Source organism: Urocitellus parryii, chromosome 3 (assembly GCF_045843805.1).
Source record: "Urocitellus parryii isolate mUroPar1 chromosome 3, mUroPar1.hap1, whole genome shotgun sequence".
Lineage (NCBI taxonomy): Eukaryota > Metazoa > Chordata > Mammalia > Rodentia > Sciuridae > Urocitellus > Urocitellus parryii.
In genome coordinates this window covers 218806719-218823833 of record NC_135533.1, presented here as the reverse complement: position 1 = coordinate 218823833, position 17115 = coordinate 218806719, and the positions used below count along the sequence as shown (strand labels likewise).

The 17115-nt window shown below is 61.2% G+C and overlaps 1 protein-coding gene across 6 annotated transcripts in view; it reads left to right on the top strand.

Annotated features, from left to right (window-relative positions):
- Positions 1-17115, top strand: part of Dot1l (DOT1 like histone lysine methyltransferase) — a 54757-nt gene that overhangs the window by 28362 nt on the left and 9280 nt on the right. For 4 of the 6 annotated variants that reach the window (XM_026414709.2, XM_026414707.2, XM_026414706.2 and 1 more), the window contains 18 exons: positions 534-589; positions 1310-1389; positions 4217-4285; positions 5010-5116; positions 5601-5642; positions 6502-6645; positions 6832-7072; positions 7532-7645; positions 8294-8385; positions 8538-8639; positions 9070-9207; positions 9738-9863; positions 11313-11797; positions 11904-12039; positions 12762-12908; positions 13837-13963; positions 15885-16462; positions 16876-17081. In XM_026414709.2, the coding sequence (XP_026270494.2) occupies positions 534-589; positions 1310-1389; positions 4217-4285; positions 5010-5116; positions 5601-5642; positions 6502-6645; positions 6832-7072; positions 7532-7645; positions 8294-8385; positions 8538-8639; positions 9070-9207; positions 9738-9863; positions 11313-11797; positions 11904-12039; positions 12762-12908; positions 13837-13963; positions 15885-16462; positions 16876-17081 (2990 nt within the window). The remainder of the gene's footprint in view (positions 1-533; positions 590-1309; positions 1390-4216; positions 4286-5009; positions 5117-5600; positions 5643-6501; positions 6646-6831; positions 7073-7531; positions 7646-8293; positions 8386-8537; positions 8640-9069; positions 9208-9737; positions 9864-11312; positions 11798-11903; positions 12040-12761; positions 12909-13836; positions 13964-15884; positions 16463-16875; positions 17082-17115) is intronic. The other 2 variants (XM_026414708.2, XM_026414711.2) reach the window with 2 other exon arrangements.

The following is a 17115-nucleotide window of genomic DNA, read 5'->3' as shown; positions in this document are numbered from 1 at the left end:
CCTCAGAGGGGCCGGCTTCCCCTGCTGTGTGTGCGTGTCGTGGGCACTATGGGGACAGGAAGGGCACCCTGGGCTTCCCAGCCCTGCGGAGCTGCCTCAGGGAGGCCCTAGTGGGACTGACACAGCCTGCCCAGGGCTGCCCCTAGAGGGCCCAGCCACAGCGCAGGCGGCAGCAGGCGCATCCTGGGTCCACGGGCCCTGTGGGTGGGCTCCAGTGAGAGCATGGACATAGCATCACGGCTATCAAGTACATTCCTTGGTGTGGCTGTCACCACTTCCCATCCAAGCTGGTCTGCCCCCTTCCAGGCCCTGAGTGGTCACGGGCTCTGCCCTGCTCCCGCATCCTGGCTGGGCTCAGCTCACCTTGCTCCCGGCCCACTGTAGCACAGGTGGCGGCTGGCGGGCCTCGGCCTCTCTTGTGTCCTCCCCCGGCGGCTACTCCTCTCAGGTGTTCCTCAGCAGCCGGGCAGGGGCAGGACTGTGGGACTGCACGAGACCCATGCGGGGAGTAAATGGTCTCTTTTCTTTCTCAGCTGGAACGAGGCGATTTCCTCTCAGAAGAGTGGAGAGAGCGGATCGCCAACACAAGGTACGGCTAGTGCGGGCACGTGGTACCCACGGGCATGGGGCATCCCATCGCCCTTGAGGACCCGGGCGGGCAGCCCCTTTCTTATGCTGGCCATCTGGGTCTGGGTCACTGTCCACCTCGTCGTGTCTGAGGAGTGACAGGGCGGCCACGCGTAGAGAGTGCGGAGTGTGCTTCTCGATGGCCCCAGCCCAGCTGCCATCTCCATCTCACAGCTGTCAGGCTTGACTCTGGCTCCTGGACTGTCCATGCTCAGTGCCTGCAGGGCCAGTGGGCATGAGACCCAGCCCTGTCTAGGTCTCCAGATGCCTTCATCGTGGGCATATGCCATCCATCTTTATTCTGTGTGCTGGTGACAGAGTGTCCACTTTTTGTGTCCATCTTTTGCATTCATCCCTGCCAGGCCTTCATGGCTCTCCACCTTGATCACAGCTGTCCTGCTTCCCCCTGTCCAGTCCTCAGGGATGTCTGACCTGGTGTGATCGCTAGTGGACGTTTCCAGACACTCTGGTTTTAAGACTGCCAGGGTTCAGTGGGGCCCCTGGCCAGGAACACGAGAGCGCCTTGTTTAGGCCCGTGCTGCTGCTCTGCTCTGGTGGCGCCCCGGGGGGCAGGTGGGGTGCGGGCAGCGCCTGGTGGTGGCTGGAGGCAGGTCGTTGCCACGCTGGGACTGTGTGCCTGGAGTGGAGCTGTGGCTGACTCAACTGGAACATTGTTTTGCAGTGTTATATTTGTGAATAACTTTGCCTTTGGTCCTGAGGTGGATCACCAGCTGAAGGAGCGGTTTGCAAACATGAAGGAAGGTAATGCACCCCTCCACCAGGCCCTCACAATACGGGGCTCCGCACGGACAGCCCCTCCTGAGGGCTGAGGTCGCTGTGTGTGTAAATCTTGGCCTGGGTTGTCTCTTTGGAACAAGTGAATCCACTGCTGTGGGCTCGAATCCTTGTGCCCAAAGTGCGTCTGCCTAGGGCCCTGCCTCAGATGCCACTGCCCTCCAGTGCGGCAGGCAAGCAGATTGGGAGTCTCCCTTCACAAACTTCGACGTGTCCCCGGCCCACAGTGGCCGGCAGCGTCAGAAGCCGTTGACTCTGCCTGGCAGGGCCACGGTGGCTCTTGCTAGTGTAGCTAAGGGCAGAGCTGCTGCTCCTGCCGCTCTTTTATTTTTGGTGGTGCTGGGGACTGAACCCAGGCCTGTGCACGCAGGGCATGCGCCTACAGCTGAGCTGTGTCCCTAGCTCCCGACAGAGCTGCTGCTTGTCCTGCCTGCATCTTCCTGGGGCTCTCATGGGGCCAAGCCCAGGAGGTATGGGGCAGTGCACCAAACTGCCGCTGTTCCCCCTCCTCTGCCGGCTGCTGTTCTGTCTGCTGCTGCTCTGAGTTTCCAGGTGTCCTGGGCGCTGGGAGCCTGCTTCCTGTCGCTTGTTCTCGGGAGGCCCCAGGCCAGGAGAGACTGTGGGGAGGCTCTCCTCCAGGGTTGTCATCCCACTGTCAGGCAGACTGAGTGGACAGACTAGCCCAGCATCAACCAGACGGCACCAGTTGTGGGAAGCACTGGGCCTGGGCCTGTGTGTGCAGGGCTGTGACTGTAGCCCTGTGTGGAGCAGTGTCCTGAGTTACTGTAGAGTCAGGGGTGGCCAGTGCCACACTGCATCCCTGAGCGGCCCTCAAGTCCCTCCTGAGGACTGGGGTCACCGGTGTCAAGTGCTGCTTGCACCCTCAGAAGGAAGAGATTCCTGTTGGACTCCACAGCTGCCTTTCCGTCTGCACTCACCTATGGGCACTGCCTGGTGGCTGCTGGGGTCACTTGCTCTCTGACATTCGCACCTGTGTTCTTTTCTGTGGCCCTAGGGGTGGCACCTGGGGCTTTGGCATGCGAGACGGGGCTCCCCCATACTCTGGGCACATTCAGGCCCACCCCCTCTCCTAACCTTGCCTGTGTCAGTGTTGAACTGTAGTCTTGTGGGGCATCCCATGTCTTGCACTTGCTCCTCCCTGTTTGTTGACCTGTCCCTCGCAGCCAGCTGTGCTGGGTGCCAGCCCTTCGTGGTAACAGGTGCCCTCAGAAGGCGCTCACTCGCCTCGGCGCATCCCTTTGGATCTGGGATCACGCAGGACGTTTACGAGGGGTGGCCACTGGCGTTGCTTGCTGCCCGCGTGCTTGTGGGGTGTGTGGGGCACGGCTTCCTGCTTCTGTTCATGGCCTGGGTGCGCAGTGGGGAGCAGGCTGTTGTAGTGATGTTCTCTGCAGCTCGGACGATTCCCCGCATGCCACTGAGCCAGCCTCGCTGGCTCCATGGCCTTCTGACAGGACCCTGCTCATCAGGGTCTGACTCCTTTCTGGCACAGCAGGACCTGGCCAGGCCTGTGGCAGCCCAGTCCAGCCCAGCCCAGCCCTCCTGCTGGGGGTCGGGACTTAAAAAGCAAAGGCAGGGTAGGTTGTGGGGGCTGGATGCTGGTGTCCTGCGAGTGTGTGTGCACACAGATGTGCCCAACTGGACGATGTTTGAATTTTCTGATTTAAATTTCACGCTTTCATCTTTGATTTTATTTGACTTTTATTATAATAAAAGGTTTGGGCTGGGTATGGTGGCTGGACCTGCCATCCCAGGGACTCTGGAGGCCAATGCAGGAGGATTGGAAGTTCAAGGCCAGTCTCAGCAACTTAAAGAGAACCTGTCTGGAGATGAAATGTCTTTAAAAATAAATAAATAAATAAAAGGCCAGGGTTGTGGCTCAGTGTTAGAGTGCTTGCCTATCATGCGTGAGGCATGGGGTTTGGTCCCCGGCACCACATAAAAATAAAAAGTAAAATAAAGGCGTTGTGTTCACCTACAACTAAAAAAATAGTGAAAGAAAAAAAAGGGGGGTGCTTAGTGCAGCTCAGGGGGCTGGCTCCGCCCCACGGCTGCGCACGCGCACACAGCTTGGCTCCCAGGGCAGCGGCATGTCTACGACCTCTGTTTTTATGTGAAAAGCTGTTTCATAATGGCGACAAGTATTGATATTTACATCAGCAATGAATTTAGTGAAAGGGTTCCCTGTGGCTCTTGTGGCCCTTGGACTTTGTCACCTCTCTGGGCACAGTCAGACCGCTGTCTGTGTGGCTGTTGCTTTCATCGCCCCAGGCTTCACTCGAGTGGGTGGCCACGCATCCCAGCCCTGCCCAGGGCCTCCCTATCCTGGGCCCCGTGCTGGCCCTTCTCACACACGTGTGTCCCCTTTCCTCAGTCGGCCATCCGCCCCAGGAGAGGTCCGCCAGGCACTGCTGTTCCCAGCCTGGCTTCCTCCTCCATGGGTGGCAGTCCCAGGTCCCCAGGCACTCTGTGTGGACCCTGCAGTCGGTGGTGGTCGTGCCGTCTGGTGCGCCTCCACCTGGGGCAGCAGGTTCAGGGACCCACCGGGGCTGCGTAAGGAAGGGCTGCCCAAGGAAGGGCTGCCCAGTGTGTTTGAAGGAGGACTCTCTGGGACAGGTTCACCGGGCACCCGAGGCCTAGGTTTCCTTCCTCTGAGTGGTGGGTGGGACTCGAGTCCTGTTGCTGTCTCCTTGGTGGCCTGCTCTGAGCTGCAGTTTGGGTCATGTGTATGCATGTTTTCCCACGAGTGGAACCAGTCTCCTTTGTGTTTCAGGTGGCAGAATCGTGTCCTCGAAACCCTTCGCACCTCTCAACTTCAGAATCAACAGTAGAAACTTGAGTGGTAAGAGCCCTTGCGTTGCTGGGAGACTGAGCAGGGCAGAGTAAGCACAGACGTGCGTTGGCCAGTCTCCCCTGGCTCTGCGCACACGGGGCAGCTCCTCTGGCTGGCAGGTCACTGCAGGCTGCCAAGCAGTGTCCTGATTTCCCTCTGCCTCATGATGACCACGTTTGTCTGATGTGGTCGTGTCCCCTGGGAGCAGAGTCACCCAGATGAGACCGTGGCTCTGAGGAGGGGGTGAAGGATCAGGGCCCCTGGACAGGAAAGGCTTTGGCCTGGAGGCCTAGGTTGCCTCCCACTGGCTGCCCATGCAGGGGAACTGTGGCGCCTCCCTTGTCCTCTGGGCAGCGCTCTCCTCTCTTCTCAGGGTGCATGTTCAGAGGTGCTGGCTGTTCTCACAGCTGTGATCTGAGCTGTTTCCAGATCCTTCTGCAGGCTCCTGGTGACCCATGCGGTCGAGCCCCTTGCCTTTATCCTGACAAGCTCCCCTAGGCCACAGAGCTCTGGCTCAGGTGCTGCTCCTCCGCCTGCTCTGGCAGCCAGGCCAGGCCTGGGAATTGCTGGCCAGCCTGGGCTTGGGGGGACCCAGGCATGGCCCTGCACAGGGTGAAGGCGGTCGACCGTGGCACGGGCGCTGCTGGCCCTTCTCAGCTGCGGGGCTTTGGAGGCGGGTGGCCGGGCCCAGGGCCGTGCGCTCTGTGGCCTGAGCTCTTCTGCTGGTCTGCAGACATTGGCACCATCATGCGTGTGGTTGAGCTGTCACCCCTGAAGGGCTCGGTGTCGTGGACGGGGAAGCCAGTCTCCTACTACCTGCACACCATCGACCGCACCATAGTGAGTTCTCGCGCTCTGCTCCCCTGTGCTCGAGGCTCCCCGACCTGGCCCTGTGCAGCCACCTCTGCCTTCTCCCAGAGCCGTCCACCCGTGGAGCCCTGTGTGGACTGAGCAGAAAGGGCCGCGAGTGGCGCACAGTCAGGGCTGTGTGTGGGTCTCAGGCTTGAACAGCACAGGGACGGGAACGGCCCACCTGGCTTCCTCACCCAGTGTCCCGGGAGGCTGGTCCTGTGCCTCTGCCACCCGCTTCCCAGTCTCTCTGCAGGAGACGAGACTCTGGGGCCTGAGGGTTGGGACTATCGTGAGTGGCAGGGACAACAGCTTTTTGGGGGGTTGAGTCACACTGGGCTTGCTGTTGATGCCAGCTGTGTGCTGAGTACCTGTCACCTGGCTGTCCAGTGTGCCTGAGGTTCTCTGGGTGTCGCTTTTGTCCTGGAAATTTGGGACTCACTTGTATTAAGTGTTTTTTTCCTCTTCCTTTTAGCTTGAAAACTATTTTTCTAGTCTGAAAAACCCAAAACTCAGGGTAAGTTGTTGTTTCTTTCTCCTTGACTTAGCGGTGTGGGTGTGGTGCTCTGTGTGCAGCCGCCAGGTTCTGAGGGACCAGGTGCCTGAGGGCCAGGGTCTCTGCATCCCTTGCTGCCCTCTGCCTGTGCGTCTGCCTCACTGCCAGCAGACTGGGCCGGCCGGCGGGGCGGGTGGGGTGGGCTGTGGTGTGAGCGTGCTGAGGCGGGGGCTTCTGTGCAGGCTACTGGCTCGTTGTGCTGCCCTGCGTCCCTCCCTGACCAGAGTTGGGTAGCCCGCCTGTTGTGGTCTGCCCGACCTGTGTTTGCTCTCATGCCTGTCCTGCTTGGACAGTGGGCTTAGTAGTGCTTCTGCGGCTTCAGCTGCCTGGTCACTGGACACTCAAGCTGGGAGCATGACCCTCCACTCAGTCCCTCGGGAGAGTCAGAGGAGTCCTTGTCCTTAAATGGACTGGATTGGGCCCAGTGTGTGGGGGCCCTCTGGGCAGTGTTCTTCCTGGGGTGCGGGTCTTCAGGAGAGTGCAGCTGTCCTGGCTGGCTGACATGGTTCTCTCATGACTGCAGAGTGCCAGTGCCTCTTGGTCAAGGGGGCAAATGCCTAGGCAGCTAGTGGCCTGCAGGTGGGCCTCTGGGTTTCCCCTTCAGGGGCAGGGCTGGGACCTTGCACTTGGGTCTTGCTCTTGGTCGCCTCGTGTTTGAGGTGTTTGGTTTCTTCTCACGGGCGTTGGCGGAGGACACCGGCTACCTCTGTGCCAGCCTGGGTCTTGTGCCGCGCTGCCCCCACGCTCTCACCTGTGCCACGGGGAAAGGAGAGCTGAGTGCCAGTGCCTTCCGGACACGTGTCCCACGCTTTCTTCCCAGGAGGAGCAAGAGGCAGCTCGGCGTCGGCAGCAGCGAGAGAGCAAGAGCAACGCGACCACCCCCACCAAGGTCCCCGAGAGCAAGGCGGCCGCACCCGCCAAGGTCCCCGAGAGCAAGGCGGCTGGGCCCGCTGAGGCCCCCAGGGTAAGGTGCCCTCTCACAGGGCCCCCAGGGAAGGCCCGTAGGACTCAGCCCCTGCCTTGGCCACGGAGGCAGTGCCTGCCATCCATGGCGGGGGCTACTGAGAGCAGCTGCCCTGCGCCTCGCCCCCAGCCCCTGGCACCGTCTTGGTAATCAGCCGGACCCTTTGTTCCTGCCTTTGCCGGTCAGGATTCTGGTGCTGAGGAGGAAAAAGCGGGGGTAACCACTGTCAAAAAGCCATCTCCCTCCAAAGCCCGGAAGAAGAAATTGAACAAGAAGGGGCGGAAGATGGCTGGCCGAAAGCGTGGGCGTCCCAAGAAAATGAACACTGCAAACCCCGAGCGCAAGCCCAAGAAGAACCAATCTGCACTGGATCTCCTGCACAGCCAGACCGTGTCCCGGACAGGGACAGCATCCTCCTCGCCCCAGGGTGAGCAGCCTAACCCTGCCCAGGGCACCTCCTGGAGCCAGTGTCCAGGTGCCCTGGGGAAAGCATGCCTGCCTCCTGCCCACCCTGCTGAGGGCCCTGGGAGGAGCAGGGGTGGTCGTGACTGCAGGAGGTGCGTACCGGTCAGCGCCCTCCTGCCCTGAGCGAAGCCCTGTAGCACGTGGGTGCTTTTTCAGCCCATTCTTGCTGGTGGTTAGCGCCTGCCTAGCACATGTGAGGCCAAAGCGACTAAGGCAAAAGTGGTGGTGTTCAGGCCAGGAGTGGGCCACCAGCCAGATGGCCGCTGCGGGTGGCAGTCCGTGTTGCCGAGATGTGCTGTTGGGTGCGTCCTCTGGCTTCCAGGAAACGTAGGGAGCCTCGGTTCTGTAGACCTGGAGAGCTATCCCGCATAGTCGGGGCGGGCGTTCATGGCTGACACCTGGACGCGGCTTTCTCCTGCAGATGCCTGCCGGTCACCTCACAGCCCGTTCTACCAGCTACCTCCCAGTGTGCAGCGGCACTCCCCCAACCCACTGCTGGTGGCGCCCACCCCACCTGCGCTACAAAAGCTGCTAGGTGAGCTGGTCGGGGCCCCAGGAGGCCTGGCTGGGGCAGCTGCCCTGGCCTGCAGTGTTTTCAGGACGGGTCGAGGGTTCTGGGGGTCATGGCTCCCATGCAGCTTGGGGTTGGGTGTAGAGGTTCTTCAGCACCAGTGTTCCCCAGAGACCCCTGCTGGACCTCCTGGATGGGTCAGCAGAGGCTCAGGTTGGGCCTATGTGAGTGACTGAGGCTGACTCACCTCAGGAGATATTGATGGCTGTCCTGACTGGGGTACCAGACCAGGGTGCAGCTCAGCACCCTGTAGTGTCAGGACACCCACCCTGGAGACCGAGTCACTGCACAGGGAGGAATCCCAGCACAGCTATCAGGTGGGCTCTGTGCCCGGTGGGTCCAGGAGAGTGCAGGGCCATCTTGCTGTGCTGCACAGGGCACCCCTGTGGTGTGGGTGTTGCGAGATGTGTCACAGGGAGGGTGGGCATCGCCATGGTTGGGGGGCACAGCCTGGGCATGGCAGGCAGCCCAGGCCCCGCCCAGAAGTGCAGTGAGCTGAGGCCGAAGCCCAGCGCTCCTGAAGGGCCATCCCTCCCCTGCCCTGCCCTGCCCTGCCCTGCCCTCCCCGCTCCCCTCATGTGCTGTCTTCCAAGCCGAGTTGTGTCTCCCTAGAGTCGTTCAAGATTCAGTACCTGCAGTTCCTGGCTTACACGAAGACCCCCCAGTACAAGGCCAACCTGCAGCAGCTGCTGGACCAGGAGAAGGTGCGTGTGGCCCTGCCCTCCATGCTGTCTGTCCTGCTGTGGGCACTTGGGCGTGGGTTTGTGTTGCTCCCGTGCTGGTTCCACTGTCACCGCATGGCATCAGCCTTCCCAGTGGTCCTTGAGCTCTCTTCCCGTCTGTCCCCTACCCACAGGAGAGGAACGCCCAGTTGCTGGGCACCGCACAGCAGCTCTTCGGCCACTGCCAGGCCCAGAAGGAGGAGATCAGGAGACTCTTCCAGCAAAAACTGGATGAGGTAGTGGCCTGCAGGCCATGCGGCTGCCTTGGGCCTCCATCCTAGCAGTTATGACCAGGGGCTTGGTGGAGCGCGGTGAGGTCCAGGGCAGCTTCCCCTAGCCCTGCCTGCCTCTATGATGGCATTCTGTCAGGACGGCGGAGGCTGGCGGAGGAGGGAAGGGCCCCGGTCCACTTGCAGCCACGTGGGGCTGCCGCTTCTGTGTCCTGGGGCAGGGCTGCAGATGGTCACTCCCTTCACCTCTGTCTTCTCTGCGGTCACCAGTATGCACCCCACCCTCTAGTGTCCCCAGGGACATGAGAGGCTCCTTCTTTCTGCCATCTATCCATCCCATCACTCCCTCCCCTGTGGTCCCTGGCAGCCGTGGGGGCTCCTCAGGCTGCCGGGGCGAGCTGTTCCTGCACCCACGCGCCTCTTGTTGTGTCCCCAGCTGGGTGTGAAGGCCCTGACCTACAATGACCTGATCCAAGCCCAGAAGGAGATCTCTGCTCACAACCAGCAGCTGCGGGAGCAGTCCGAGCAGCTGGAGAGGGACAACAGCGAGCTGCGCAGCCAGAGCCTGCAGCTGGTATGTGCCGGCATCAGGCTGCGGCTTCCAGAGTGTTCTGGAGTGGGCTGGGTCGAGGACTGACCTGCTGGGTCTCCCTTGGGCACGTGGGCCCAGAGGCCTGTCACTGACTGGTCAGCCATGGAAGAGCTGATGTCCTCCAGGAGCTCGGCTTCCCCACGGCCCTGGTCAGGATGTCTGTGAGGCAGGACTTCTGTGGACCCCGCCTCAGACCATGCTCCAGACCTGTGGCCCCACTTTTCACGTGCCACTGGACCTCTAGGAGCTTCGCTTCTCAGGGTGCCCCCTGCCAGGTCACGGGGCACTCCTTACCTCGCCCCTCGTGGGTTGGTGATCTTGTGTACCACAGGCTCTGTGAGGGCCCTGGCTTGCCACACTGGCATCCAGACGTGGGGCCGTGCTCCAGGCACGCGGGGCCATGCCCCTGGGCACCCTGCCGCGAGAGCAGCGCTCCTCGTCTTCCCTGCCATTGGGGTTGGGCTGGGCTGGGCTGGACTTGCTGCCAAGACTCCTTGTCCCTATGGCTGCAGCTCCGGGCCCGGTGTGAGGAGCTGAAGTTGGATTGGTCCTCCCTGTCCCTGGAGAACCTGCGCAAGGAGAAGCAGGCCCTGAGGAGCCAGATCTCGGAGAAGCAGCGGCACTGCCTGGAGCTGCAGGTGAGACCCCAGAGACCCCCGACTTCCAGCCTGAGAGGCGTCCCTGAGGGCAGCGGAGGTGCCGTGGCAGCCTGTGCTTCACACCATGGGCCTGTCCTGTCAGGCCCCTGCTGTGTGCAGGCCGAGGCAGCTGGGCACCACTTACTCGTGCCCCTGGTGTGGCTTTGGTGGCAGGGATCCACCCCAGACCTCCGATTTCCTGGGACCTTTTTCATAAAAATACCTAGCAAAGTGGTCTCTGGCAGAACTTGCTTATTCCAAAGCCAGCTCGGGGGCTGGGGCTGGGGCTGGGGCTCAGGGGCAGCGCTCGCCTAGCACGGAGGAGGCACTGGGTTCGATCCTCAGCACCACGTAAAAATAAAAACAAATAAAATTTTTAAAATGTGTTAAAAAAACAAACAAAAAAACCCAGCACATACCCTGAGACGTGAGAGGTGTGTCCACTCAGAAAGCGTGAGGAGGCGGGGCAGTGTGTAGGCCTGCCCTCCCAGGGCAGGCACAGTACTGCCAGGCAGCAGTGCGGAGGGAAACGAGGGGGCTTGCAGTGAGCACCTGGACCCTCGGAGGCCATACCTTCCAGGGCAGGCTCCAGGTTACTGAAAAGGTCCCTGTCCCTGGGCGCTTACCATGGGATGGCTCCTCACTGGGAGACACTGGGATACATTCAACATGAACTCCCGACGAGTGGCTTCCCTGGCGTTTGAAGGCTCCGGGGCACATTGCCCGCTGCATTTCTGCACTGTGCCCTGCCGAGCATCACTGTCCCCAGCAGCCTCGCTGGCGTGTCCTGTAAAACAGGAACAGCCGGGCACGGTGGCACACGTATTGCCCCAGCTTCTCTGGGCAGAGGTGGGGTTGCTTGAGACCAGCTGAGGGACACAGCGAAAAACATCTCAAAGATAACAGGGAAAGGAGCTGGCGGGCCCCGCCCACACCGTCCTGCGCAGCCTCTGGCCTGGGAGAGGTCTTCATGCCAGGCCCTCGTGGCTTCTGCCCTTCTCAGCACGACGGGCTCCTGTGTGCTACGTCAGTAGCGGGCTGAGGGGTCACAGAGCAAACTGCTTGAATGGAAAGTGTCCCCTCAGCACCAGGAAGGAGAGGCTGCAGGTCCAGTGTGGCCCGTCCTCCGCAGCGTTGCTGTTTCCATGCACACAAGTCTGTGCTAACAGAAGTGGGTCACGGTGCTCCTGTGACTGCTGGAGGCATGTGCTCTCCTCTCGAAGAGCACGTGTCTGTTGGCCTGTCTGTGACATCCGCGTGTCCTGTATCTGCCACCCCATCCTTAGATTTCCGCTGCCTGGGTCTTCTCACTCATGTGTGCCACACCCTGGCAGCTCCGGGGCGGCCAACTTGTACCTTCCTTGGGAGGGTCCCTGTGGGTGGTGGCTGGCTGGGAGATAGGCCTGGCCGCCCTCCCATCCCGTCGGATGGCTCCCTCTTGCCCTGCAGATCAGCATTGTGGAGCTGGAAAAGAGCCAGCGGCAGCAGGAGCTTCTGCAGCTCAAGTCCTGCGTGCCGCCTGACGATGCGCTGTCCATGCACCTGCGCGGGAAGGGCACCCTGGGCCGGGAGCTGGAGGCGGAGGCCAGCAGGCTGCACTTGGAGCTGGACTGTGCCAGGCTTGCCCTGCCTCACGTGAGCAGCATGAGCCCAGAGCTCTCCATGAATGGCCACGCCACCAGCTATGAGCTCTGTGGTGCTCTGAGTCGGCCTTCTTCCAAGCAGAACACCCCCCAGTACCTCGCCTCCCCCTTGGACCAGGAGGTCGTGCCCTGCACCCCCAGCCACAGCGGCCGCCCCCGGCTGGAGAAGCTGTCGGGCCTGGCCTTGCCGGACTACACCAGGCTCTCCCCAGCCAAGATCGTGCTTAGGAGGCACCTGAGCCAGGACCACGCTGGGCCTGCCAAGATGGTTGCCAGTGAAGTGCACTCGCGGTGAGTGCAGTGGAAGGGGCAGCAGCCACAGGAAGAGTTCTGGGGTTTGCCGGGCTTGGTCCACTACGGCTCCAAGGGGGCTCCTGAGTGTTGTTTCTCATTGCAGAGCTGAGCACGCCAAGGAAAGCAGCCTTCCCTGCCAGAGCCCTGGCCTCTCGAGCAGCATGAAGCTGAGCCCTCAAGACCCCCGGCCCACTTCTCCAGGGGCCTTGCCCATCGCAGGAGAAAAGAGCAGTGAGAAGGTGAGGTGCTGGCCTCCTGGGAGCCTCGGCTTCGGGCTCTGCAGGCTGAGTGCTGGGCAGGGCAGGCTTGTCAGGGCTTTGGGAGGTGCCCCACAGAGCCATCCTGAGACATGTTTAGGAGAGTGGGTTGCCCTTTCTAACTTTGAACTCAATGGGACACAGTTTTGCCTGGAGGACATGTGGGTAACTGACCTGTGCAGGCCTCAGGATGCAGATTGTGGCGGCAGGCAGGGCTCCGTCAGGGTCTCCCCTGGGAAGCTGTTCATTCCCAGGGCGGGGTGTGCTGCTGGGTGCCGGATACAGCTTAGGAGGCCGTTGCCCCATGGTTCTGTGGTAGGGAGCCTCTTGCACGTGTGCAGGGATGGAGAGGAGGTGGGGGGTGGGCAAGGGGTGGGGAAGGATGCCCTGCAGGCAGTGATCAGGGAGCCAACAGTGCAGCAGGCGGAGCGGTCTGGAGACGTGTTCCAAGTGAGTGGGCCTCTGGGATGTCCAGGAGGCTGGGACTGCACTGGCGAGGGCATAGGCTATGCAGGTATAAGCCCCATGGGCCTGAGAGGTGCCGTCACCATGGAAGACAGTTGCCTGTGGGGACTGCCAGCTAGAGATGGATGCTACTTGTCCCTTGCAGGAGAGTGGGGGTGGTGTACTGAAGGCTGTGCTCCTGGGTTGGGGTCTGCTGAGCCTGGCTGGGCCAGTGGTGACAGTCTGGCGCTTGTCAGCAGAGTGGGAAGGAGCGAGCCTATGGCGGCCACGGGGAGACCATCACCAGCCTGCCCATCAGCATCCCGCTCAGCACTGTGCAGCCAAACAAGCTTCCTGTCAGCATTCCCCTGGCCAGTGTGGTGCTGCCCAGCCGCGCCGAGAGGGTGGTAAGCTGGGCTGGGGCTGGGGTTGGGCTGGGGCTTTGGGGGCCACGTGTGGCCAAGAGGGGTTCGGGGTTCTCTCTCTTTTTTTTTTTTTTTTTTTGGTAGATGGGGGGCAGAATACCTTTATTTTATTTATTTTTTAATGTGGTGCTGAGGATCGAACCCAGTGCCTCACGCACGCGAGACAAGCACTCCACCACTGAGCCATCACCCCAGCCCTCTCATTTGTTTTTATGGGATATCCTTTTTTGTTAGATTACGCCCCATTGCCAGGCACGGTGGTGCACTCTGGTGACCCAGCTACTCAGAAGGCTGAGGCAAGAGGATCACAAGTTGCAGACCAGCCTCAGCAACTTAGCAAGACCCTGTTTCAAAGAAATAGGGATGTGGCTCAGTGGTTCAGTGCCTCTGGGTTCCATCCCCACTACCCAAAATATAAAAATCAACAAATTCATATGCTATAAAATTTCAAGCATCCGACTCCAGAGAAAGGGCATTCAGAGTGCAGATTTAACGGTGCAGCGCCTGCTCTTTTACCTGTTGTCTGGGCTTGGTGGAAGGTGGCATGAGTGGGCAGAGGGAGGAGAGCCTTACCGATCAGGAGAACTACCCGAGGCCTATCTCCTGCTGCTCCCGAGCAGAGCGGTGCCCTGCCTGAGTGGCCCTTGTGCCTCTGCCTGAGTGGCAGCCCCTCATCTCTCATGGGTGGACCTGTGGCAGTTCCACCTGGTCTCTTAACTGGACGTGACGTGTGCATGGCTCACCCACACGCATAGTTCCTGGGGTTTTGGATGTCCACGGTCTCCTCTGCCCTGGTCTTCATTTGGCCTACAGTCCTCCTGGCCCAGTTCCTGGCTAGGGCCTCGAACCCCTTCTGGCACCCCCTCTTTGTCCTGCTCGGCCTGCTGACGTGCTGTGGTCTCTCTCTCAGAGGAGCACCCCCAGCCCTGTGCCGCAGCCCCGAGACTCTTCGTCTACCCTGGAGAAGCAGAATGGTGCTAACGCCCATGCCGCTGGGAGTAGTGCAGGAGGCAGGGGCCTCTCTCTGGCACCCACAGGTAACCCCTTTGGGGGGCCGTTCCTGGGACTGGCAACCACTACCTCCTCCCTGGGACCCATGTACCCAGGGCTCCACCACTGCTGCGGCCTATTATGCAGGAGGGTCCTGGGGTGCTGGGGTGGATGGGATCTCAGTGGGGACTGTGGGCCGCCAGGGCCTTGCTAGCTGCTGCCTCTCCTGACCCCACGGCCCTACAGATGCATGGGTCAGGTCACATTGGCCTCAGCACCTCCCAGCAGTGCAGTCTTGGCTGTGGCCACCACAGTATACAGCTCTGACTGGAGCCTGGGTTGCTGAGCACTGAGAGGTGCTCTGACACATCGTGCAGTAGGTCCCCCATCCAGCAAGGTGTTGCCCTGGTCATTTTCCAGCTTTCTAGGCCCAGGATATGGGGACTGGCTTAGAAAGTTGCCCTAGGTGTCATGTGGGTCTGCTTTTACCTCAGAAGGGCTTGCTCCAGCCACGCCTCTTGTGGTGAAACGGGGCTCTGCTGCTTTCCTGTGCGGGGCAGAGAGCTTCACTTGTCTGGCTTCTGCCACAGCTGTCCCAGCTGGAGAGCCTCCACAGCTGTGTAAGTGCCTGAGTGAGGCCTGTCCCAGCGAAGCCTGACCTGCAGGTGCAGAGGCCATGCCCACATCCCCATAGGTCACGTTCAGAAGGCCGCTCTTCGACAGGCCTCCATGCCCCTGCTCCATGTCCTCTAGCTCTAGTCCACAGTCCAGTGCTAACAGAGACACTCTGCATCAGCACCAGCTGCCCAGGGCAGTTTTCCAGCTGGATGAGCGTTTGTTCTGTGAGGTAGTTTTGGTGGCCCTTAGAAGCTTTAGGTAGGGGTTCCACAAAGGGACCCAGGTGAGTGGGGCTGCGTGCTTGCTGTGGACGGGCCCCACGCCTTTCCAGTTACCAGAGAGGCCCTGGTCCCTGGAGTCAGTAGAGCACCCCATACCTACTCTGACCTCCCAGTTCCTTACTGCCATGCATTCTGTTTGTCCTCGTGGTGTGGGGCAGCTGCGCATGGACCTGTCGGGGGCTCCCCAGGGCCAGCAGGATCTCCCCAGGTTTCCCCAGGCTCCTGTCCCCATTCCTGTCACATCCCAAGATCTGGTGAGCAGGCCCTGCCTCTCGCCCTCATGCTCAGCGGTGTGTGTGGAGAACGCGGGTGCAGTTGGTGGTGGTAGGAATCTCCTCTAAGGCCTCTGCTGGTAGTTTGTGCCCAGAATGTGTCTCTGGCCTGAGCACTATGCTGCCACCACTTGCTTCCTGTCCTGACTCCCTGGCAGAACCAGAGACATGGCCCTACTGTCCCTGGGAGGTCCCAGAAGTATGTCATGGTCCAGAAGTGGCCTGAGGCTCTGAGCCCAGAGTTGCCTCTGACCAGGAGCGAATGGGCTGGCGCACAGGCTGTTCCCGTACCGTGTTTGTGGCTGAGGGCAACAGAGCAGTCTTGCTTTCAGGGCAACATCTCACCAGCTGGGCCCGCTGTGGCAAGGGCCTGCGGAGGTGTCTCAGTGGAGGCCTGAGGCCACAACTGCTCAGACAGGCGGGAGGGAGAGGAAACACACCAAGGCCAAGCTGGTTTGGGAATGTCCGCCCTGCTGGCCAACAGCTGCTGCTGTGCAGTTAGGGCTGTGGGTGGTGTGTGGTGCCAGCAAGTCCCACCCCACATGGGTGGGGCTGGGAGGTGGCGGGGCACGGCCGGGGCCGGTCCTCTGACATCCTCTTCTCTGAGACCCTGGACCACTCAGCTCTCCCCCTCAGGAGAGAGAGCTTCTGGAGTCACTAGATCCCAGCTGGAGGCCACTGTGGCTCCCAGGACCAACCCCACTTTCTGGGCTCTCCCCCTTCCTTTTTGGCCAGGATCGGGGCGCACTGGGTTCTCTGGGGCAGGCCTCCTGAGAAACCCATGCTTTCCTTGGCAGGATTCTACTCTGGCTCCATGGCCATCAGCGGGGCCCTGGTGGGCAGCCCTGCTCCACTCGCCTCTGGAGCTGAGCCTGTGGCCCTGGATGAGCCCTCTAGCTCCGGGAGCCTCTTCACCACTGTGGGGTCCCGCAGCACCACGCCGCAGCACCCTCTGCTGATGCCGCCCCGACACCCGGGCCCCGCCTCTCCTGCCCACCCGCTCTCTGCCAGCCCTCGGCTGGCTGGTGCCACCCAGTGCCCACCTCCTGACGTCGGCAAGGGAGACTTGCCCTCTGACTCGGGCTTCTCAGACCCGGAGAGTGAAGCCAAGAGGAGGATCGTGTTTACCATCTCAGCTGGTGGGGGCAGCACCAAGCAGTCGCCTTCCACCAAGCACAGCCCCCTGGCCCCAGGAGCCCGCGGAGACTGTGGGCAGAGCCATGGGCAGGACAGCCGCAAGCGTGGCCGGAGGAAGCGCACGTCAGCTGGGACCCCAAGCCTGAGCACAGGCGTGTCCCCCAAGCGCCGGGCCCTGCCGTCTGTTGCTGGCCTCTTCACACAGTCCTCAGGGTCCCCCCTCAACCTCAGCTCCATGGTAAGGACCAGGGCAGCCGCACTGCAACATCTGCCCCCAAGATCCCTGGAGGGACGGTGGGTGTCCAGGAGGCAGAGACCGAGGGGCAGACCCTAGGGCTTCAATAAAGCTTGGCCTGTCCCCTCTGGCTGGTCCTCGAGAGGCTGGGTGCGGTGTGAGGGGGGCAGACTAGTATGCTTCTCTGGGATCCAGAGTTTTGCAAAAGCAGGACACGGTACAAGGTGGGGAGGTGCCTGGACAGTAACTGTAGCCGGGCAGGTCTTCAGATGCCTGAGGAGGTACGGGACATGCCCCCAGTGTCCCCAGAACCCTGGTTCGGTCAGGAACCTTGTGAAGCCCTGAGGTATTCTGCTTTGGGATCTTCGTGTCCATGTTTTTGCGTGTCTGTGCATCTGCCTCTCTTTGGTCCTCAGGTCAGTAACATCAACCAGCCCTTAGAGATCACGGCCATCTCATCCCCTGAGAACTCGCTGAAGAGCTCCCCCATCCCCTACCAGGACCACGACCAGCCGCCCGTGCTCAAGAAGGAGCGGCCCCTGAGCCAGACCAACGGGGCCCACTACTCCCCACTGACCTCTGATGAGGAGCCAGGTTCTGAGGACGAGCCCAGCAGCACCCGGTGAGTGGGGGACAGGACTCTGCAGAGGCAGGGA